This window comes from Eucyclogobius newberryi, unplaced genomic scaffold (genome assembly GCF_026437365.1).
Source record: "Eucyclogobius newberryi isolate DKJ021-1_F unplaced genomic scaffold, fEucNew1.0.hap1 SCAF_120, whole genome shotgun sequence".
In the NCBI taxonomy this organism is placed as follows: Eukaryota; Metazoa; Chordata; class Actinopteri; order Gobiiformes; family Gobiidae; genus Eucyclogobius; species Eucyclogobius newberryi.
This window is the reverse complement of record NW_027315747.1, coordinates 105001-127450: the sequence shown is the minus strand read 5'-3', so window position 1 is coordinate 127450 and position 22450 is coordinate 105001. Positions and strand designations below refer to the sequence as shown.

The 22450-nt window shown below is 50.0% G+C and overlaps 1 protein-coding gene across 1 annotated transcript in view; it reads right to left on the bottom strand.

The window, feature by feature from the left end:
- Nucleotides 1-6511: 6511 nt before the first annotated feature.
- LOC140357020 (rho GTPase-activating protein 12-like) overlaps nt 6512-22450 on the bottom strand; it is a 112040-nt gene continuing 96101 nt past the window's right edge. The window contains exons 11-16 of the mRNA XM_072441997.1: nt 19237-19356; nt 19006-19104; nt 18483-18560; nt 18258-18392; nt 14981-15086; nt 6512-7312 (exon numbers count right to left, since the gene is read on the bottom strand). Of these exons, the coding sequence (XP_072298098.1) occupies nt 7138-7312; nt 14981-15086; nt 18258-18392; nt 18483-18560; nt 19006-19104; nt 19237-19356 (713 nt within the window). The 3' untranslated portion in view covers nt 6512-7137. The remainder of the gene's footprint in view (nt 7313-14980; nt 15087-18257; nt 18393-18482; nt 18561-19005; nt 19105-19236; nt 19357-22450) is intronic.

Here is a 22450-nt window from a genome sequence, read left to right as displayed (position 1 = left end):
AAGACCCTGAAACAGCACCTCCTGTCCCTGTCACAAGACCCTGAAACAGCACCTCCTGTCCCCTGTCACAAGACCCTGAAACAGCACCTCCTGTCCCTGTCACAAGACCCTGAAAGAGCACCTCCTGTCCCTGTCACAAGACCCTGAAACAGCACCTCCTGTCCCTGTCACAAGACCCTGAAACAGCACCTCCTGTCCCCTGTCACAAGACCCTGAAACAGCACCTCCTGTCCCTGTCACAAGACCCTGAAACAGCACCTCCTGTCCCCTGTCACAAGACCCTAAAACAGCACCTCCTGTCCCTGTCACAAGACCCTGAAACAGCACCTCCTGTCCCTGTCACAAGACCCTGAAACAGCACCTCCTGTCCCCTGTCACAAGACCCTGAAACAGCACCTCCTGTCCCTGTCACAAGACCCTGAAACAGCACCTCCTGTCCCTGTCACAAGACCCTGAAACAGCACCTCCTGTCCCTGTCACAAGACCCTGAAACAGCACCTCCTGTCCCTGTCACAAGACCCTGAAACAGCACCTCCTGTCCCTGTCACAAGACCCTGAAACAGCACCTCCTGTCCCCTGTCACAAGACCCTGAAACAGCACCTCCTGCCCCCTGTCACAAGACCCTGAAACAGCACCTCCTGTCCCCTGTCACAAGACCCTGAAACAGCACCTCCTGTCCCTGTCACAAGACCCTGAAACAGCACCTCCTGTCCCTGTCACAAGACCCTGAAAAAGCACCTCCTGTCCCTGTCACAAGACCCTGAAACAGCACCTCCTGTCCCTGTCACAAGACCCTGAAACAGCACCTCCTGTCCCCTGTCACAAGAACCTGAAACAGCACCTCCTGTCCCTGTCACAAGACCCTGAAACAGCACCTCCTGTCCCTGTCACAAGACCCTGAAACAGCACCTCCTGTCCCTGTCACAAGACCCTGAAACAGCACCTCCTGTCCCCTGTCACAAGACCCTGAAACAGCACCTCCTGTCCCTGTCACAAGACCCTGAAACAGCACCTCCTTTCCCTGTCACAAGACCCTGAAACAGCACCTCCTGTCCCTGTCACAAGACACTGAAACAGCACCTCCTGTCCCTGTCACAAGACCCTGAAACAGCACCTCCTGTCCCTGTCACAAGACCCTGAAACAGCACCTCCTGTCCCTGTCACAAGACCCTGAAACAGCACCTCCTGTCCCCTGTCACAAGACCCTAAAACAGCACCTCCTGTCCCTGTCACAAGACCCTGAAACAGCACCTCCTGTCCCTGTCACAAGACCCTGAAACAGCACCTCCTGTCCCTGTCACAAGACCCTGAAACAGCACCTCCTGTCCCTGTCACAAGACCCTGAAACATCACCTCCTGTCCCTGTCACAAGACCCTGAAAGAGCACCTCCTGTCCCTGTCACAAGACCCTGAAACAGCACCTCCTGTCCCCTGTCACAAGACCCTGAAACAGCACCTCCTGTCCCTGTCACAAGACCCTGAAACAGCACCTCCTGTCCCTGTCACAAGACCCTGAAACAGCACCTCCTGTCCCTGTCACAAGACCCTGAAACAGCACCTCCTGTCCCCTGTCACAAGACCCTAAAACAGCACCTCCTGTCCCTGTCACAAGACCCTGAAACAGCACCTCCTGTCCCTGTCACAAGACCCTGAAACAGCACCTCCTGTCCCTGTCACAAGACCCTGAAACAGCACCTCCTGTCCCCTGTCACAAGACCCTGAAACAGCACCTCCTGTCCCTGTCACAAGACCCTGAAACAGCACCTCCTGTCCCTGTCACAAGACCCTGAAACAGCACCTCCTGTCCCTGTCACAAGACCCTGAAACAGCACCTCCTGTCCCTGTCACAAGACCCTGAAACAGCACCTCCTGTCCCCTGTCACAAGACCCTGAAACAGCACCTCCTGTCCCCTGTCACAAGACAGCACCTCCTGTCCCCTGTCACAAGACCCTGAAACAGCACCTCCTGTCCCTGTCACAAGACCCTGAAACAGCACCTCCTGTCCCTGTCACAAGACCCTGAAACAGCACCTCCTGTCCCCTGTCACAAGACCCTGAAACAGCACCTCCTGTCCCTGTCACAAGACCCTGAAACAGTACCTCCTGTCCCTGTCACAAGACCCTAAAACAGCACCTCCTGTCCCTGTCACAAGACCCTGAAACAGTACCTCCTGTCCCCTGTCACAAGACCCTGAAAGAGCACCTCCTGTCCCTGTCACAAGACCCTGAAACAGCACCTCCTGTCCCTGTCACAAGACCCTGAAACAGCACCTCCTGTCCCCTGTCACAAGACCCTAAAACAGCACCTCCTGTCCCTGTCACAAGACCCTGAAACAGCACCTCCTGTCCCTGTCACAAGACCCTGAAACAGCACCTCCTGTCCCTGTCACAAGACCCTGAAACAGTACCTCCTGTCCCCTGTCACAAGACCCTGAAACAGCACCTCCTGTCCCTGTCACAAGACCCTGAAACAGCACCTCCTGTCCCTGTCACAAGACACTGAAACAGCACCTCCTGTCCCTGTCACAAGACCCTGAAACAGCACCTCCTGTCCCTGTCACAAGACCCTGAAACAGCACCTCCTGTCCCCTGTCACAAGACCCTAAAACAGCACCTCCTGTCCCTGTCACAAGACCCTGAAACAGCACCTCCTGTCCCTGTCACAAGACCCTGAAACAGCACCTCCTGTCCCCTGTCACAAGACCCTGAAACAGCACCTCCTGTCCCTGTCACAAGACCCTGAAACAGCACCTCCTGTCCCTGTCACAAGACCCTGAAAGAGCACCTCCTGTCCCTGTCACAAGACCCTGAAACAGCACCTCCTGTCCCCTGTCACAAGACCCTGAAACAGCACCTCCTGTCCCTGTCACAAGACCCTGAAACAGCACCTCCTGTCCCTGTCACAAGACCCTGAAACAGCACCTCCTGTCCCCTGTCACAAGACCCTGAAACAGCACCTCCTGTCCCTGTCACAAGACCCTGAAACAGCACCTCCTGTCCCTGTCACAAGACCCTGAAAGAGCACCTCCTGTCCCTGTCACAAGACCCTGAAACAGCACCTCCTGTCCCTGTCACAAGACCCTGAAACAGCACCTCCTGTCCCCTGTCACAAGACCCTGAAACAGCACCTCCTGTCCCATGTCACAAGACCCTGAAACAGCACCTCCTGTCCCTGTCACAAGACCCTGAAACTGCACCTCCTGTCCCTGTCACAAGACCCTGAAACAGCACCTCCTGTCCCCTGTCACAAGACCCTGAAACAGCACCTCCTGTCCCCTGTCACAAGACCCTGAAACAGCACCTCCTGTCCCCTGTCACAAGACCCTGAAACAGCACCTCCTGTCCCTGTCACAAGACCCTGAAACAGCACCTCCTGTCCCCTGTCACAAGACCCTGAAACAGCACCTCCTGTCCCTGTCACAAGACCCTGAAACAGCACCTCCTGTCCCTGTCACAAGACCCTGAAACAGCACCTCCTGTCCCCTGTCACAAGACCCTGAAACAGCACCTCCTGTCCCCTGTCACAAGACCCTGAAACAGCACCTCCTGTCCCCTGTCACAAGACCCTGAAACAGCACCTCCTGTCCCTGTCACAAGACCCTGAAACAGCACCTCCTGTCCCTGTCACAAGACCCTGAAACAGCACCTCCTGTCCCCTGTCACAAGACCCTGAAACAGCACCTCCTGTCCCCTGTCACAAGACCCTGAAACAGCACCTCCTGTCCCCTGTCACAAGACCCTGAAACAGCACCTCCTGTCCCTGTCACAAGACCCTGAAACAGCACCTCCTGTCCCTGTCACAAGACCCTGAAACAGCACCTCCTGTCCCTGTCACAAGACCCTGAAACAGCACCTCCTGTCCCTGTCACAAGACCCTGAAACAGCACCTCCTGTCCCTGTCACAAGACCCTGAAACAGCACCTCCTGTCCCTGTCACAAGACCCTGAAAGAGCACCTCCTGTCCCCTGTACATTTGGAAAACAAGTTGTACATTGAGCCTTACATTTGTTGCTTTGTTACAAGTTACAGGTCAAATCCCGCGTGTCATTTAGACTAACTCATTCGTTCACACAAACACACCATCCGTTTCTGGTCAAATCTTAGAACCCAATGTGGCCCTGGAGTCAAAATTTTGGCCCACCCCTGCTCTCGACTTTAACTGGAGTTTAATGAACCATATTCATTATTAGCACTGCATTCAAACACTGACACAAACTCAGTCTCACGTCACCTTTATTCACAGAGTGCCACGTACAAAAGGTCACAGGTCACGGACCATTCTCTCTCTTTAGGGTCAGATTCTGCAGAACACCACATCAAACACCGTCAGTTCCAATCTAACATTTGTTACATTTTAGTGGTCAGAAAATAACAGGACGTTACAAATGTGGACTTCCCGTCTCCAGCACTGGTTTGTCTGACACAAGACGCTCGGCATCAAATATCCATATCATTCATTTTACAGATGGCTTTAAGTTCCGGTACAGTATTACCAACTCTGTCATTATTTATAAAAGAAATCTCTCAGCTGCAACTGTTATTGTGCCAACATCTCAGAGCCACAGAACCAGGACAAACCAGGACAGACCAGGACACACCAGGACAGACCAGGACAGACCAGGACACACCAGGACAAACCAGGAGGACACACCAGGACACACCAGGAGGACACACCAGGACAGACCAGGAGGACACACCAGGAGGACACACCAGGACAGACCAGGAGGACACACCAGGACAGACCAGGAGGACACACCAGGAGGACACACCAGGAGGACACACCAGGACAGACCAGGAGGACACACCAGGAGGACAAACCAGGGCCAGGACCGTGAATCAAACACGGAACAGTTTAATTTTCCTTCATCACTTCATTTTATTGCGTCTTTTGCTTCTGAACATCGTAGCTTAGTCATGACTTTTTCACAATGTTGATACGGCAATGCATTCTTTTAAAATTAGCTTATAAATTAGCAACTTTATTAGCATTGTATTTCATCTTCACAAAATAATTTATGACACACATTTTTACATGTTCTCTTTAGCTGCAATTCATATTCTGAAAACACAAACTGTGATTTTCAAATCAAGATTCAACATTTTCTCCAGAGCAAAGTAAGAACTTCAATCTGACACTTTCAGATGAAAAGTGGCTTTATCTGAGTCTGAGTCTGTCACGAGCAGCTTCTTCAGGTGAAGCCACCGGCTTTTAGTCTGAAGCATTTGAAACGAGAGACAAACGAGACAAAAGTCCAGAGCACAAACAAAGAGTCTTTTGTGAGATCTGGACAAACCTGTGACAGACGCTTCACTGACCACGCCCTTTGTGTGGACAGAGACACTCTGGACTCAAAGAAATGCTTCAAACTGGATTCACGCCTCGAGCCGCGCCTCCACAGAGACGTGGTTTAATTCTAACCCGTAATGTCACAGCTAAAGGTATTTTAATTTCAGTTTCGTAACAATAGATATGAATAATAAATATTGTGGAACCAGTAAATACTTTGGTAACACTTTAAGAGTTCATTTATCTAGCTACTCATTTGTTACATTTAAGTCTGTAATTTGATATGAATTAGTTTTCATTCATCCTTTGTTCATGTCTTATTCTGCTGCTTCTTCCACATTTGATGACACTTAATCCATAATCTACATAAATGTACATAAACGTTCTATCTTCAGTTCCATAACTTTTACTTCATTAGCCTCATTAAAGCCAAAATAAAGCCATAATTCATGTTGAACACAAGGTTTATTAGGATTGATTCCGGTTTAGAAACGACTTTGTGAAGAGATTAGGAGTCAGAGTTCATTCAGCTGTTACTAAACCTGAATATGTCTTCATAAACTATTCATTATGAACTAAGTCTTTGTTTATGCTTTATTAAGACTATAGAAAGTGTGCAACATCATACTAAAGCAGTAAACAGACCGCGGGAGTCAGAGTGTCCACTTTACATTCAAGTCTATGTGGACGTGCGTCCAGGGCGTGTCCAGGGGGTCCCCAGGGCGTCCATGGCGTGTCCATGGCGTGTCCAGGGGGTCCCCAGGGCGTCCATGGCGTGTCCATGGCGTGTCCAGGGCGTCCCCAGGGCGTCCATGGCGTCCCCAGGGCGTCCCCAGGGCGTCCATGGCGTGTCCAGGGCGTCCCCAGGGCGTCCATGGCGTGTCCAGGGCGTCCCCAGGGCGTCCATGGCGTGTCCAGGGCGTCCATGGCGTCTGCTTTCAAGTGTACAGGCGTCCAACTGGACGCACAATGCAAATTTGGACACTGCAGTCTGGCCGTTCTTTAAGGAGGAGTTTATTTAGAGTGAAGTATTAGTATATATATATATATATATATATATATATATATATATATATATATATATATATATATATATATATATATATATATATATTCACCCTGTGATGAGCTGGGCCCTGTCCAGGCTGTACCCCGCCTAAGGCCCAAAGTCACTGGGACAGGCTCCTGACAGGAGGTTCTCAGGAGTAAGACATGAATAAGGCAGAATAAATATGAATTGAAAACAAATACTAATTAACATTGAATTTGACACTTACAAATGAGCCTCTCGTTAATGTGACTTTAACCCTGACGACACGAGACAGAAACGAGAAGAAATGATTTTTGTAAATATGAAATGAAATCTTATGTTTGGACTGAGCTCAAAACACTGTAAATGTGTTGAACTGAAATAGGAGGAAACTTTGTTGTTAATGTTTTTAACCTTATTTTCTGAACTGTCTGCGTCTGTAGTCTCCTTTGTCTTTCCTTCATCTTTAGTTTGGCCCCTGTGCACTCAGGAGGGCCCCTGTGCACTCAGGAGGGCCCCTGTGCACTCAGGAGGGCCCCCAGCAGACCTCAGATTCCAAATGTACCAATTTGCTTCAATGAGAGAAAGTTTGAAACCCTAAAATGAAGTGTGACCACAGCGTTACGGGGGCGCGAGGCTGGACGGGCATCAGGCATTAGCTGATGACGGGTCTGTTTTCTCAGATGGGGCCCGTGGTGAGGCCCCGTTTTCCTCCAGTGCAACATCAACACTTCAATGGCATCGCAAAGTCTCGATAAGTGCAACAGGTAAAAGCGAAGTGTCTGAGCTCGGTCCATCCGGGCAGGTGAGGACGGGGCTCTACATGCCGAACACCCTGTCCAGCTCCAGTAGGATGAGCTCCACGATCTGGTTCTGGTAAATCATGTGCACGGCCATGTTCCCCGTCTCCGCCTCAGGCCGAAGCAGCGTGGGCCCGAACACGATGGCCATGCTCTGGGTCGTCATACGATTGGCCTCGCCGTGTTCCACCACCCTGAGGAGACAAGAGGAGGGCGAGGTTACAGGAGCCACCCCGAGGAGGGCGAGGTCACAGGAGCCCACCCCGAGGAGGGCGAGGAGGTTACAGGAGCCACCCCGAGGAGGGCAAGGTTACAGGAGCCACCCCGAGGAGGGCAAGGTCACAGGAGCCCACCCCGAGGAGGGCGAGGTCACAGGAGCCCACCCCGAGGAGGGCGAGGTCACAGGAGCCCACCCCGAGGAGGGCGAGGTCACAGGAGCCCACCCCGAGGAGGGCGAGGTCACAGGAGCCCACTCCGAGGAGGGCGAGGTTACAGGAGCCCACCCCGAGGAGGGCGAGGTCACAGGAGCCCACCCCGAGGAGGGCGAGGTCACAGGAGCCACCCCGAGGAGGGCGAGGTTACAGGAGCCCACCCCGAGGAGGGCGAGGTCACAGGAGCCCACCCCGAGGAGGGCGAGGTTACAGGAGCCACCCCGAGGAGGGCGAGGTCACAGGAGCCCACCCCGAGGAGGGCGAGGTCACAGGAGCCCACTCCGAGGAGGGCGAGGTCACAGGAGCCCACTCCGAGGAGGGCGAGGTTACAGGAGCCCACCCCGAGGAGGGCGAGGTCACAGGAGCCCACCCCGAGGAGGGCGAGGTCACAGGAGCCCACCCCGAGGAGGGCGAGGTTACAGGAGCCACCCCGAGGAGGGCGAGGTCACAGGAGCCCACCCCGAGGAGGGCGAGGTCACAGGAGCCCACCCCGAGGAGGGCGAGGTTACAGGAGCCACCCCGAGGAGGGCAAGGTCACAGGAGCCCACCCCGAGGAGGGCGAGGTCACAGGAGCCCACCCCGAGGAGGGCGAGGTCACAGGAGCCCACCCCGAGGAGGGCGAGGAGGTTACAGGAGCCACCCCGAGGAGGGCGAGGTCACAGGAGCCCACCCCGAGGAGGGCGAGGTCACAGGAGCCCACTCCGAGGAGGGCGAGGTTACAGGAGCCCACCCCGAGGAGGGCGAGGTCACAGGAGCCCACCCCGAGGAGGGCGAGGTCACAGGAGCCCACCCCGAGGAGGGCGAGGTTACAGGAGCCACCCCGAGGAAGGCGAGGTCACAGGAGCCCACCCCGAGGAGGGCAAGGTTACAGGAGCCACCCCGAGGAGGGCGAGGTCACAGGAGCCCACTCCGAGGAGGGCGAGGTCACAGGAGCCCACCCCGAGGAGGGCGAGGAGGTTACAGGAGCCACCCCGAGGAGGGCAAGGTTACAGGAGCCCACCCCGAGGAGGGCGAGGAGGTTACAGGAGCCCACCCCGAGGAGGGCGAGGTTACAGGAGCCCACCCCGAGGAGGGCGAGGTTACAGGAGCCCACCCCGAGGAGGGCGAGGTTACAGGAGCCCACCCCGAGGAGGGCGAGGTTACAGGAGCCCACCCCGAGGAGGGCGAGATTACAGGAGCCCACCCCGAGGAGGGCGAGGTTACAGGAGCCACCCCGAGGAGGGCGAGGTCACAGGAGCCCACCCCGAGGAGGGCGAGGTTACAGGAGCCCACCCCGAGGAGGGCGAGGTCACAGGAGCCCACCCCGAGGAGGGCGAGGTCACAGGAGCCCACCCCGAGGAGGGCGAGGTTACAGGAGCCACCCCGAGGAGGGCGAGGTCACAGGAGCCCACCCCGAGGAGGGCGAGGTCACAGGAGCCCACCCCGAGGAGGGCGAGGTTACAGGAGCCACCCCGAGGAGGGCAAGGTCACAGGAGCCCACCCCGAGGAGGGCGAGGTCACAGGAGCCCACCCCGAGGAGGGCGAGGTCACAGGAGCCCACCCCGAGGAGGGCGAGGAGGTTACAGGAGCCACCCCGAGGAGGGCGAGGTCACAGGAGCCCACCCCGAGGAGGGCGAGGTCACAGGAGCCCACTCCGAGGAGGGCGAGGTTACAGGAGCCCACCCCGAGGAGGGCGAGGTCACAGGAGCCCACCCCGAGGAGGGCGAGGTCACAGGAGCCCACCCCGAGGAGGGCGAGGTTACAGGAGCCACCCCGAGGAAGGCGAGGTCACAGGAGCCCACCCCCAGGAGGGCAAGGTTACAGGAGCCACCCCGAGGAGGGCGAGGTCACAGGAGCCCACTCCGAGGAGGGCGAGGTCACAGGAGCCCACCCCGAGGAGGGCGAGGAGGTTACAGGAGCCACCCCGAGGAGGGCAAGGTTACAGGAGCCCACCCCGAGGAGGGCGAGGAGGTTACAGGAGCCCACCCCGAGGAGGGCGAGGTTACAGGAGCCCACCCCGAGGAGGGCGAGGTTACAGGAGCCCACCCCGAGGAGGGCGAGGTTACAGGAGCCCACCCCGAGGAGGGCGAGGTTACAGGAGCCCACCCCGAGGAGGGCGAGATTACAGGAGCCCACCCCGAGGAGGGCGAGGTTACAGGAGCCACCCCGAGGAGGGCGAGGTCACAGGAGCCCACCCCGAGGAGGGCAAGGTTACAGGAGTCACCCCGAGGAGGGCGAGGTCACAGGAGCCCACTCCGAGGAGGGCGAGGTCACAGGAGCCCACCCCGAGGAGGGCGAGGAGGTTACAGGAGCCACCCCGAGGAGGGCAAGGTTACAGGAGCCCACCCCGAGGAGGGCGAGGTTACAGGAGCCCACCCCGAGGAGGGCGAGTTTACAGGAGCCACCCCGAGGAGGGCGAGGTTACAGGAGCCACCCCGAGGAGGGCGAGGTTACAGGAGCCACCCCGAGGAGGGCGAGGTTACAGGAGCCACCCCGAGGAGAGCGAGGTTACAGGAGCCCACCCCGAGGAGGGCGAGGTCACAGGAGCCCACCCCGGGGAGGGCGAGGTTACAGGAGCCACCCCAGACTCACTCCGAGTAAAGATCTGTCTCTTCTGGACCCCATGCCAGCGTTTACGCGCCACAGCACATCCCAGTGAGAGGCCCAAGGTTTCCGGTAAATTGAAACCCGGTTACTGTGTTTACATGGACCGACACAAAATCAAAAGACTTTAAAATAAGCGGGATACTCGAGCGCGTGTCCCGTAATCACCCTCACTGAAGAAATGTGAAGAAGCTTTTGAGGAGACTTACGGGACGACGTACAGACTCCTAGCTTGGCGTCTGTCGGGCTGCGTTCCAGTCTTTATGTGATAAAATGTGAATATATGATTATATTTCTGTGATGTATTTTATCTGCATCATTAGTCTAAGAGAAGAACGGGTGTGTGACAAACTGCATTTGTTTGTGAAGGGGTCGTAAAGATGGGCCAAAGGACGTTTACCTGAGGGGGGGTGATAACCCAGAGGAGTTTTGGTAATGTTTACCCAAGGCTTGATCTCTACGGAAAAATACGTGCCTTGATGTGAGGCTGACCAATGAGAAATGTGACCCGCCTATTCCAGAATATCTAATAAAACCAACCAGCATGGGAAAAAACGGTGTGAGACACAGGAGGGTCACCAGGCTGCTTACAACGGCCTGCGTGACCGGTCCCGGCGTTTTCTCCCAAGCTTGCCATACAAATGTCTGATATTTCTGTATCGTTTTATATTCTAAGTTGAATTGTGTTCTCAATATGTTACGGAATAGCATCGGTGCATGTCTCCTCCCAAGGACATTTTCTAATTCCATGACACTTTATTACGAGTTTACTTGGGGAGACTCGATATTTTCAGATGGGAGCAGACGTATAATAAGCCTGGACACTTATTTTTGAACATGAAACCAAAGAACAACAATGGCACCAAGAAATGCTCCGGCTAAGCTAGCAGGCCCCACATCAGCGCCAGAGCTCGCCTCGTCCCGCTTCAGCACTGGCACCAGCAGCTCTGGCTCAAACTCGGGCGCAGTGAGATAGACCCGTGATGATGGCGGTTTACTGACCAGACTAAGAAGAAAGTGGACACAAAGATGGATCCAGCTCTGAGCCACAGAGGCAGAGAATGAGATCTGACCTGAAGGACTCCAACAAAAGAAGCACAAATAATATGATAAGCACAATAAGAAGAGTCCTCAATAAGAAGAGTCCTCAATAAGACGAGTCCTCAATAAGACGAGTCCTCAATAAGACGAGTCCTCAATAAGACGAGTCCTCAATAAGACGAGTCCTCAATAAGACGAGTCCTCAATAAGACGAGTCCTCAATAAGACGAGTCCTCAATAAGAAGAGTCCTCAATAAGAAGAGTCCTCAATAAGACGAGTCCTCAATAAGAAGAGTCCTCAATAAGAAGAGTCCTCAATAAGAAGAGTCCTCAATAAGAAGAGTCCTCAATAAGACGAGTCCTCAATAAGAAGAGTCCTCAATAAGAAGAGTCCTCAATAAGACGAGTCCTCAATAAGACGAGTCCTCAATAAGACGAGTCCTCAATAAGAAGAGTCCTCAATAAGAAGAGTCCTCAATAAGACGAGTCCTCAATAAGACGAGTCCTCAATAAGACGAGTCCTCAATAAGAAGAGTCCTCAATAAGAAGAGTCCTCAATAAGACGAGTCCTCAATAAGACGAGTCCTCAATAAGAAGAGTCCTCAATAAGACGAGTCCTCAATAAGAAGAGTCCTCAATAAGAAGAGTCCTCAATAAGACGAGTCCTCAATAAGACGAGTCCTCAATAAGACGAGTCCTCAATAAGACGAGTCCTCAATAAGACGAGTCCTCAATAAGACGAGTCCTCAATAAGACGAGTCCTCAATAAGACGAGTCCTCAATAAGAAGAGTCCTCAATAAGACGAGTCCTCAATAAGACGAGTCCTCAATAAGACGAGTCCTCAATAAGACGAGTCCTCAATAAGAAGAGTCCTCAATAAGACGAGTCCTCAATAAGACGAGTCCTCAATAAGAAGAGTCCTCAATAAGACGAGTCCTCAATAAGAAGAGTCCTCAATAAGACGAGTCCTCAATAAGACGAGTCCTCAATAAGACGAGTCCTCAATAAGACGAGTCCTCAATAAGACGAGTCCTCAATAAGACGAGTCCTCAATAAGAAGAGTCCTCAATAAGACGAGTCCTCAATAAGAAGAGTCCTCAATAAGACGAGTCCTCAATAAGACGAGTCCTCAATAAGACGAGTCCTCAATAAGAAGAGTCCTCAATAAGACGAGTCCTCAATAAGACGAGTCCTCAATAAGAAGAGTCCTCAATAAGACGAGTCCTCAATAAGAAGAGTCCTCAATAAGACGAGTCCTTAATAAGAAGAGTCCTCAATAAGACGAGTCCTCAAAGCTACAGGAAATTAAAAAGAGAAGAAGAAATGAATGATCGGACCTGACAATAGTCAAGAAAAAGCTCTTTACTAAACACTGATGGATCAAAATGTTCTAAACTATTAACGGAAAGAACAATTTTAAAAATACGAGACAGATTCAATCATGATTAGAATCTTTCTATAAAAAAAACCTTTCTTTCTAAAATCTCAAAAGTGATTATTGTAAATACAAAGTGCAATCACGAGACTCAAGAACACGCCCGGGGAGTGATGGTGGACAGCTTTGTCCCCGAGACCAAAGAAGGAAGGAGCGACTGGACTGTGCCTCATAGAGACTATTTCTATTCTGAATGTGACGTTTATTCACCTCAATTATGTCCAAAAGAACGGAACAAATCCTCCCAAACTGAATCCACAAAGACACAAGACGACATAAGAGCATCTTTACACACAATGAGACACACACAAGAGGACATAAGACCATCTTTACACACAATGAGACACACACAAGACGACATTAGACCATCTTTACACACAATGAGACACACACAAGAGACATAAGACCATCTTTACACACAATGAGACACACACAAGACGACATAAGACCATCTTTACACACAATGAGACACACACAAGAGGACATAAGACCATCTTTACACACAATGAGACACACACAAGACGACATAAGACCATCTTTACACACAATGAGACACACACAAGACGACATAAGAGCATCTTTACACACAATGAGACACACACAAGACGACATAAGACCATCTTTACACACAATGAGACACACACAAGATGACATAAGACCATCTTTACACACAATGAGACACACACAAGACGACATAAGACCATCTTTACACACAATGAGACACACACAAGACGACATAAGACCATCTTTACACACAATGAGACACACACAAGACGACATAAGACCATCTTTACACACAATGAGACACACACAAGATGACATAAGACCATCTTTACACACAATGAGACACACACAAGAGGACATAAGACCATCTTTACACACAATGAGACACACACAAGACGACATAAGACCATCTTTACACACAATGAGACACACACAAGATGACATAAGACCATCTTTACACACAATGAGACACACACAAGACGACATAAGACCATCTTTACACACAATGAGACACACACAAGACGACATAAGACCATCTTTACACACAATGAGACACACACACAAGACGACATAAGACCATCTTTACACACAATGAGACACACACAAGATGACATAAGACCATCTTTACACACAATGAGACACACACAAGACGACATAAGACCATCTTTACACACAATGAGACACACACAAGAGGACATAAGACCATCTTTACACACAATGAGACACACACAAGATGACATAAGACCATCTTTACACACAATGAGACACACACAAGACGACATAAGACCATCTTTACACACAATGAGACACACACAAGACGACATAAGACCATCTTTACACACAATGAGACACACACAAGACGACATAAGACCATCTTTACACACAATGAGACACACACACAAGACGACATAAGACCATCTTTACACACAATGAGACACACACAAGACGACATAAGACCATCTTTACACACAATGAGACACACACAAGAGGACATAAGTCCATCTTTACACACAATGAGACACACACAAGATGACACAAGACCATCTTTACACACAATGAGACACACACAAGACGACATAAGACCATCTTTACACACAATGAGACACACACAAGACGACACAAGACCATCTTTACACACAATGAGACACACACAAACACAACAGAACACAGCTGAGAAGGCTTTTGCTGTTAGCTGGACATATTTATTTAAAGTGCTAATCAAATTTTAAAGGGACAATTTGATTTAAAACAAATATTGGGTTCTTTACGATGGTCCAACATCAAGACATTAAAATCAATGGTCACCTCAGATCCACTGACTCTGGAAAGGGGGTCAGACAGGGCTGTGCTTGGTCTCTCCTCCTGTTTGCTCTGTATTTGGAACCATTAGACAATCAGAAACAATTCATGCTGATGGGACAGAACATGACGTTTCCTGCTGCAGATGATGTTCTACTGTATTTGACCAAACCAGAAATGTCCAAACACAATCTTAATTTAATGTACAAACAAATTTAAATTCTCTCTTTTTGGCAAACTTCTTTCAAATGTAGAAAGACCGACACATTTAAATGGCAAATGGAATCCCTTATATATTTAGCTTTGGTCCTCTATCCTCAGTTTTGAGGAAAAGTATACGTGTCTTTACTCTTATTTTAAAAAAACACTCTTGTTCCACACTTACGTCTAAATCAAAGGATTGAAACTATAAAAAGTCATGTTTTTCCTACTGTTACTTCAGACTCTGCAGATCCCCCCTGTATTTGATCCTCACATGACTTTACTCCCCAAAGTACTCAGTCACCCTCAGGTAAAGAGAAGTCTGGTGTGGGGATCGCACCATCAACCTCATGGAGTGCTGCTGTACCTGCGCAGATGCTTGAAGAGCGCCTGCATGGTGTCGTGGTTGGGTTTAGGCAGCGTGTGGATCAGGTCCTGGATGGAGCTGAGCCTCTGCTTGTGGTCCTGACACTCTGCACAGAGAGAGGGCTGTGAGGGGGGCGCCACCCTCTGGTCACAGGACAAACTACACTTTGAAAAGAAGGAACATGTTTTGGAACTAAAGGCTTCAAATGTTGATGGTTTGTGATCACATCTTGTGGCTTTAATATTTCACATACATTTAATATTTTCTAACTTAACATAATTAGTCCTGCTTCAGTGTGTGTGTTAGTCCTGCTTCAGTGTGTGTGTTAGTCCTGCTTCAGTGTGTGTGTTAGTCCTGCTTCAGTGTGTGTGTTAGTCCTGCTTCAGTGTGTGTGTTAGTCCTGCTTCAGTGTGTGTGTTAGTCCTGCTTCAGTGTGTGTGTGTTAGTCCTGCTTCAGTGTGTGTGTTAGTCCTGCTTCAGTGTGTGTGTGTTAGTCCTGCTTCAGTGTGTGTGTTAGTCCTGCTTCAGTGTGTGTGTGTTAGTCCTGCTTCAGTGTGTGTGTGATAGTCCTGCTTCAGTGTGTGTGTTAGTCCTGCTTCAGTGTGTGTGTGTTAGTCCTGCTTCAGTGTGTGTGTGTTAGTCCTGCTTCAGTGTGTGTGTTAGTCCTGCTTCAGTGTGTGTGTTAGTCCTGCTTCAGTGTGTGTGTTAGTCCTGCTTCAGTGTGTGTGTTAGTCCTGCTTCAGTGTGTGTGTTAGTCCTGCTTCAGTGTGTGTGTGTTAGTCCTGCTTCAGTGTGTGTGTGTTAGTCCTGCTTCAGTGTGTGTGTTAGTCCTGCTTCAGTGTGTGTGTGTTAGTCCTGCTTCAGTGTGTGTGTGTTAGTCCTGCTTCAGTGTGTGTGTTAGTCCTGCTTCAGTGTGTGTGTTAGTCCTGCTTCAGTGTGTGTGTGTTAGTCCTGCTTCAGTGTGTGTGTTAGTCCTGCTTCAGTGTGTGTGTGTTAGTCCTGCTTCAGTGTGTGTGTGTTAGTCCTGCTTCAGTGTGTGTGTGTTAGTCCTGCTTCAGTGTGTGTGTTAGTCCTGCTTCAGTGTGTGTGTTAGTCCTGCTTCAGTGTGTGTGTGTTAGTCCTGCTTCAGTGTGTGTGTTAGTCCTGCTTCAGTGTGTGTGTTAGTCCTGCTTCAGTGTGTGTGTTAGTCCTGCTTCAGTGTGTGTGTGTTAGTCCTGCTTCAGTGTGTGTGTTAGTCCTGCTTCAGTGTGTGTGTTAGTCCTGCTTCAGTGTGTGTGTTAGTCCTGCTTCAGTGTGTGTGTTAGTCCTGCTTCAGTGTGTGTGTGTTAGTCCTGCTTCAGTGTGTGTGTTAGTCCTGCTTCAGTGTGTGTGTGTTAGTCCTGCTTCAGTGTGTGTGTTAGTCCTGCTTCAGTGTGTGTGTGTTAGTCCTGCTTCAGTGTGTGTGTGATAGTCCTGCTTCAGTGTGTGTGTTAGTCCTGCTTCAGTGTGTGTGTGTTAGTCCTGCTTCAGTGTGTGTGTGTTAGTCCTGCTTCAGTGTGTGTGTTAGTCCTGCTTCAGTGTGTGTGTTAGTCCTGCTTCAGTGTGTGTGTTAGTCCTGCTTCAGTGTGTGTGTTAGTCCTGCTTCAGTGTGTGTGTTAGTCCTGCTTCAGTGTGTGTGTGTTAGTCCTGCTTCAGTGTGTGTGTGTTAGTCCTGCTTCAGTGTGTGTGTTAGTCCTGCTTCAGTGTGTGTGTTAGTCCTGCTTCAGTGTGTGTGTTAGTCCTGCTTCAGTGTGTGTGTTAGTCCTGCTTCAGTGTGTGTGTTAGTCCTGCTTCAGTGTGTGTGTTAGTCCTGCTTCAGTGTGTGTGTTAGTCCTGCTTCAGTGTGTGTGTGTTAGTCCTGCTTCAGTGTGTGTGTTAGTCCTGCTTCAGTGTGTGTGTTAGTCCTGCTTCAGTGTGTGTGTGTTAGTCCTGCTTCAGTGTGTGTGTTAGTCCTGCTTCAGTGTGTGTGTGTTAGTCCTGCTTCAGTGTGTGTGTGTTAGTCCTGCTTCAGTGTGTGTGTGTTAGTCCTGCTTCAGTGTGTGTGTTAGTCCTGCTTCAGTGTGTGTGTTAGTCCTGCTTCAGTGTGTGTGTGTTAGTCCTGCTTCAGTGTGTGTGTTAGTCCTGCTTCAGTGTGTGTGTTAGTCCTGCTTCAGTGTGTGTGTTAGTCCTGCTTCAGTGTGTGTGTGTTAGTCCTGCTTCAGTGTGTGTGTTAGTCCTGCTTCAGTGTGTGTGTGTTAGTCCTGCTTCAGTGTGTGTGTTAGTCCTGCTTCAGTGTGTGTGTTAGTCCTGCTTCAGTGTGTGTGTTAGTCCTGCTTCAGTGTGTGTGTGTTAGTCCTGCTTCAGTGTGTGTGTTAGTCCTGCTTCAGTGTGTGTGTGTTAGTCCTGCTTCAGTGTGTGTGTTAGTCCTGCTTCAGTGTGTGTGTGTTAGTCCTGCTTCAGTGTGTGTGTTAGTCCTGCTTCAGTGTGTGTGTTAGTCCTGCTTCAGTGTGTGTGTTAGTCCTGCTTCAGTGTGTGTGTGTTAGTCCTGCTTCAGTGTGTGTGTGTTAGTCCTGCTTCAGTGTGTGTGTTAGTCCTGCTTCAGTGTGTGTGTTAGTCCTGCTTCAGTGTGTGTGTTAGTCCTGCTTCAGTGTGTGTGTGTTAGTCCTGCTTCAGTGTGTGTGTGTTAGTCCTGCTTCAGTGTGTGTGTTAGTCCTGCTTCAGTGTGTGTGTGTTAGTCCTGCTTCAGTGTGTGTGTTAGTCCTGCTTCAGTGTGTGTGTGTTAGTCCTGCTTCAGTGTGTGTGTGTTAGTCCTGCTTCAGTGTGTGTGTTAGTCCTGCTTCAGTGTGTGTGTTAGTCCTGCTTCAGTGTGTGTGTGTTAGTCCTGCTTCAGTGTGTGTGTGTTAGTCCTGCTTCAGTGTGTGTGTGTTAGTCCTGCTTCAGTGTGTGTGTGTTAGTCCTGCTTCAGTGTGTGTGTGTTAGTCCTGCTTCAGTGTGTGTGTTAGTCCTGCTTCAGTGTGTGTGTGTTAGTCCTGCTTCAGTGTGTGTGTTAGTCCTGCTTCAGTGTGTGTGTTAGTCCTGCTTCAGTGTGTGTGTTAGTCCTGCTTCAGTGTGTGTGTGTTAGTCCTGCTTCAGTGTGTGTGTGTTAGTCCTGCTTCAGTGTGTGTGTGTTAGTCCTGCTTCAGTGTGTGTGTTAGTCCTGCTTCAGTGTGTGTGTTAGTCCTGCTTCAGTGTGTGTGTTAGTCCTGCTCCAACATGAGCTCTGCTAGAGCCTTTTTCTTACTGATGGCGTTGACGAAATGGTTGAAGGAGGCGTAGGTGAAGAGGGGCTCGGGCAGCTCTCTGAAGAACATCTTGAGGGCTCCTGTGGTCACGTGGATGTCCTCCCATTTACTGTCATCCAGCTCCAGCTTTTCATCTGCACAGACACACACAGAGCACAAACAGCAAAGGTCACCAAGGTGGGGATATGGCATACAGGAAGTGAACAGGAAGTCCTTCCCCTTACCATGATTGACAGCAAAGCGCAGCTTCTGGATGACGGCCAGGTTCCCGCTGACCCTGTACAGGCCGTCCACATCCAGACCTGTGAGAGGAACATGACAACACGTATGACACACTGCACATTCCCAAAGACTTTATGTGACAGGACAGCTGTAAAAAGGCAAGAGAGAAGGTAGAGACATTCAACAGTTGGTAAACGACGGTAAATGAAACCACAACGACCACATGTGCAACACATTAAACCACTACACCACTGCCGAGCCCGCAGATCAGATTTCCACTGATGCTAACTTTAGGGTTAGCAAAACAAAGCTAGCAAAGCACGTTAGCATCAGCTGTTTCCTGTTTATGGCACTCGCTTTGTCAAGAGCCACAATCTGATCTTTCCAGGTCATAAAGCGTCACATGATCCGAAGACATAAAGAGAGGTTCAAACGCGGCGTGGAGGCTTTGAGAGAAGTCAAAAGGATTTGATTTAATGTTTCACAGCCTCTACATGACGGCAGAGCGTGTAGTTGGAGCGTTACCTGTGTCCTCCACATGCTCGATGCACATTTGGACAAACTTAGGCACAGTGGAGTTTTCCCTTTGGCACAGAGCGCTCAGATTACAGCCAAATACGGTGTCTGCAAACACAGCACAACATCTTTAGTAGAACATACTTCAGGAGAGGACTTTAATGTAATAAAAGGTGATATTTCTCCTCACGTTAGCCTGACATTAGCAGTGAAAGTGTTCTGTGGATGTAAAGCGCTTGCCTTTGATGTAGCCCTTGTCCCGCACGGCCTGGTACGTGGGCCGGCGTATGAGGAACTTCTTCAGCTTCATCCTGGTCTTCTTCTGGTCCGAGGCATCCATGCTCACCGAACTCTTCATCACTGTGGGACAGAAACACACTTTATAGCAAGTATATAATCTATTATAATATAATATTATAGCAAGTCAATTGGCGGGTGGAGAGCGCGGGCGGGCGGAGGTGTGTGCGGGCGGAGGCGTGCACGAGAGGAGAGCGTGCACGAGAGAGCACGGGCAAGATTTGGCAAGGAAATAAACCCTGTATTCGATTCAAAACTCTTCAACTTCAAAAGAAAAAGGAGGCAGGGTTTACCTTGTGTAAAAAATGACTTCATTTTAGGTCAAATCAGAGCGTTGCTGGTCTGACCCAGACTATGTAGCTCAATGGTCTCATACTGAGAGTCATGTGGTGCCGGGGGTTCCTGTACAGGTCTTATACTGAGAGTCATGTGGTGCCGGGGGTTCCTGTACAGGTCTTATACTGAGAGTCATGTGGTGCCGGGGGTTCTTGTACAGGTCTTATACTGAGAGTCATGTGGTGCCTGAGGTTCCTGTACAGGTCTTATACTGAGAGTCATGTGGTGCCGGGGCTTCCTGTACAGGTCTTATACTGAGAGTCATGTGGTGCCGGGGGTTCCTGTACAGGTCTTATACTGAGAGTCATGTGGTGCCGGGGGTTCCTGTACAGGTCTTATACTGAGAGTCATGTGGTGCCGGGGGTTCCTGTACATTTCTTATACTGAGAGTCATGTGGTGCCGGGGGTTCCTGTACAGGTCTTATACTGAGAGTCATGTGGTGCCAGGGGTTCCTGTACAGGTCTTATACTGAGAGTCATGTGGTGCCTGAGGTTCCTGTACAGGTCTTATACTGAGAGTCATGTGGTGCCGGGGGTTCCTGTACAGGTCTTATACTGAGAGTCATGTGGTGCCGGGGGTTCCTGTACAGGTCTTATACTGAGAGTCATGTGGTACCGGGGGTTCCTGTACAGGTCTTATACTGAGAGTCATGTGGTGCCTGAGGTTCCTGTACAGGTCTTATACTGAGAGTCATGTGGTGCCTGAGGTTCCTGTACAGGTCTTATACTGAGAGTCATGTGGTGCCTGAGGTTCCTGTACAGGTCTTATACTGAGAGTCATGTGGTGCCGGGGGTTCCTGTACAGGTCTTATACTGAGAGTCATGTGGTGCCGGGGGTTCCTGTACAGGTCTTATACTGAGAGTCATGTGTGCCGGGGGTTCCTGTACAGGTCTTATACTGAGAGTCATGTGGTGCCTGAGGTTCCTGTACAGGTCTTATACTGAGAGTCATGTGGTGCCTGAGGTTCCTGTACAGGTCTTATACTGAGAGTCATGTGTGCCGGGGGTTCCTGTACAGGTCTTATACTGAGAGTCATGTGGTGCCTGAGGTTCCTGTACAGGTCTTATACTGAGAGTCATGTGGTGCCGGGGGTTCCTGTACAGGTCTTATACTGAGAGTCATGTGGTGCCAGGGGTTCCTGTACAGGTCTTATACTGAGAGTCATGTGGTGCCGGGGGTTCCTGTACAGTTCTTACTGCAGATGACAGACGCTTGAGTCATGAGGAGGAAGTGAAGAATCCCTGGGTCAAATCTGTTCTTACAACATGGAAGGAGCTGATCAGAACAAACTAAACACAGATGTTATAATCTTAAACTGGTAAATTTTTATGACCAAAGGTTTTGTACCAAATAGAACTGAGCTGAGACTCAAGGTCTGGAGGACAAAAGGTCTAAAGGTTTTTCACCAGATGTAAAAGAGAATCACATGAAAAGCTTTGAGATGTGGAAAGAATCTTTTGACTTTTATAGTTTTTTACAAATAATGAGTTACTGTAACCAAGAAATTAAACACAGTCATGACCATCATAGCCCTTTGATTGAAATATTTATCAAAGTTTAAAAATCAGAACTTTGAAGGGGATTAACATCTAAATTAAAGCCGCGGAGCGGTGATGATGGCTCTCGCCACCCGCGCGACCGCCTTTCCGTGCGACCGCCCCACGTGTCCAGAGGACGTAAACCAATTTGAGGCCAGTGGGCGTAACGCCCTAGGAGGAGTTTGTTAAAGTTTGACGCAAACCAAATTGCTGACTCAGCGTCTTTTCATTATCAAAGGACGATGGCGGCCATAGGGTTAGTCTGGGGGCGTGGCCACAATAATATTTTTGTATAAAATAACATCAGAAATAAACATAGGACTTTTAACAAGTTCTTTAGGCAATCATCCGTCACTGTCAGGCCATTTCAAAATAAAACTCCTGCATCTGTAAAACACAGGCCTTTATTTTGATAGTGTCACAGGCGATCCAGGTCCTGCACTGACCTGAGCAGGGAGGAAGGGGGAGAGAGCCTCTGTGACCCGGCTGCTCCCCCTCCTCCCTTGAATCTTAAACCTCTCCTCCTTGCCTTTTCCAGGTTTAGTCATCTCTTCTTGTTCTTTGTGCGTGAAAAGACAAATATCCACAGCAGTGCCACACCCGGAGCGTCTGTTGCACTTTCCAGTGTCTGAGGTGCAGAAGTGTAAGTTAACTGTCTTTTGTACAGTCGCACAGCCAACATCCAGATTATAATTCAAACATGTCTGAATGAATGCGACTGGAGTCTAGTCTGTCTGTGCTGCACACTTTGTGATTGGAACATGACTTCAGTCATGACCGAGACTGAAGCAAGACTGTTCAGCACAAGATGACTAAGAGTGACTAAAATCATAAGCAAATCGGTCTAAACGTTGTGCAGTGTGTCTTCAGCTTTTGCCCAACGAAAGGACTGAACTTATGGCCAGCGGGTGAACGACGGTGTAAGTTCAGTGTGAAAAGGGAAAGCTCTAAAGTGGTGACATCGTGTAGAACCTGAACCTGACCAAGACCTTTGAGCTAATCAATAAGTCTATGGCTAAAGGTCAATTCATTCTGGTTCAAGTTTGTTCTGCCAGATCAACACAATGACTCCTGCACTATGGACCAGAATATACACTATGTACCAGAATATACACTATGGACCAGAATACACACTATGGACCAGAATATACACTATGTACCAGAATACACACTATGGACCAGAATACACACTATGTACCAGAATATACACTATGGACCAGAATATACACTATGTACCAGAATATACACTATGGACCAGAATATACACTATGGACCAGAATAC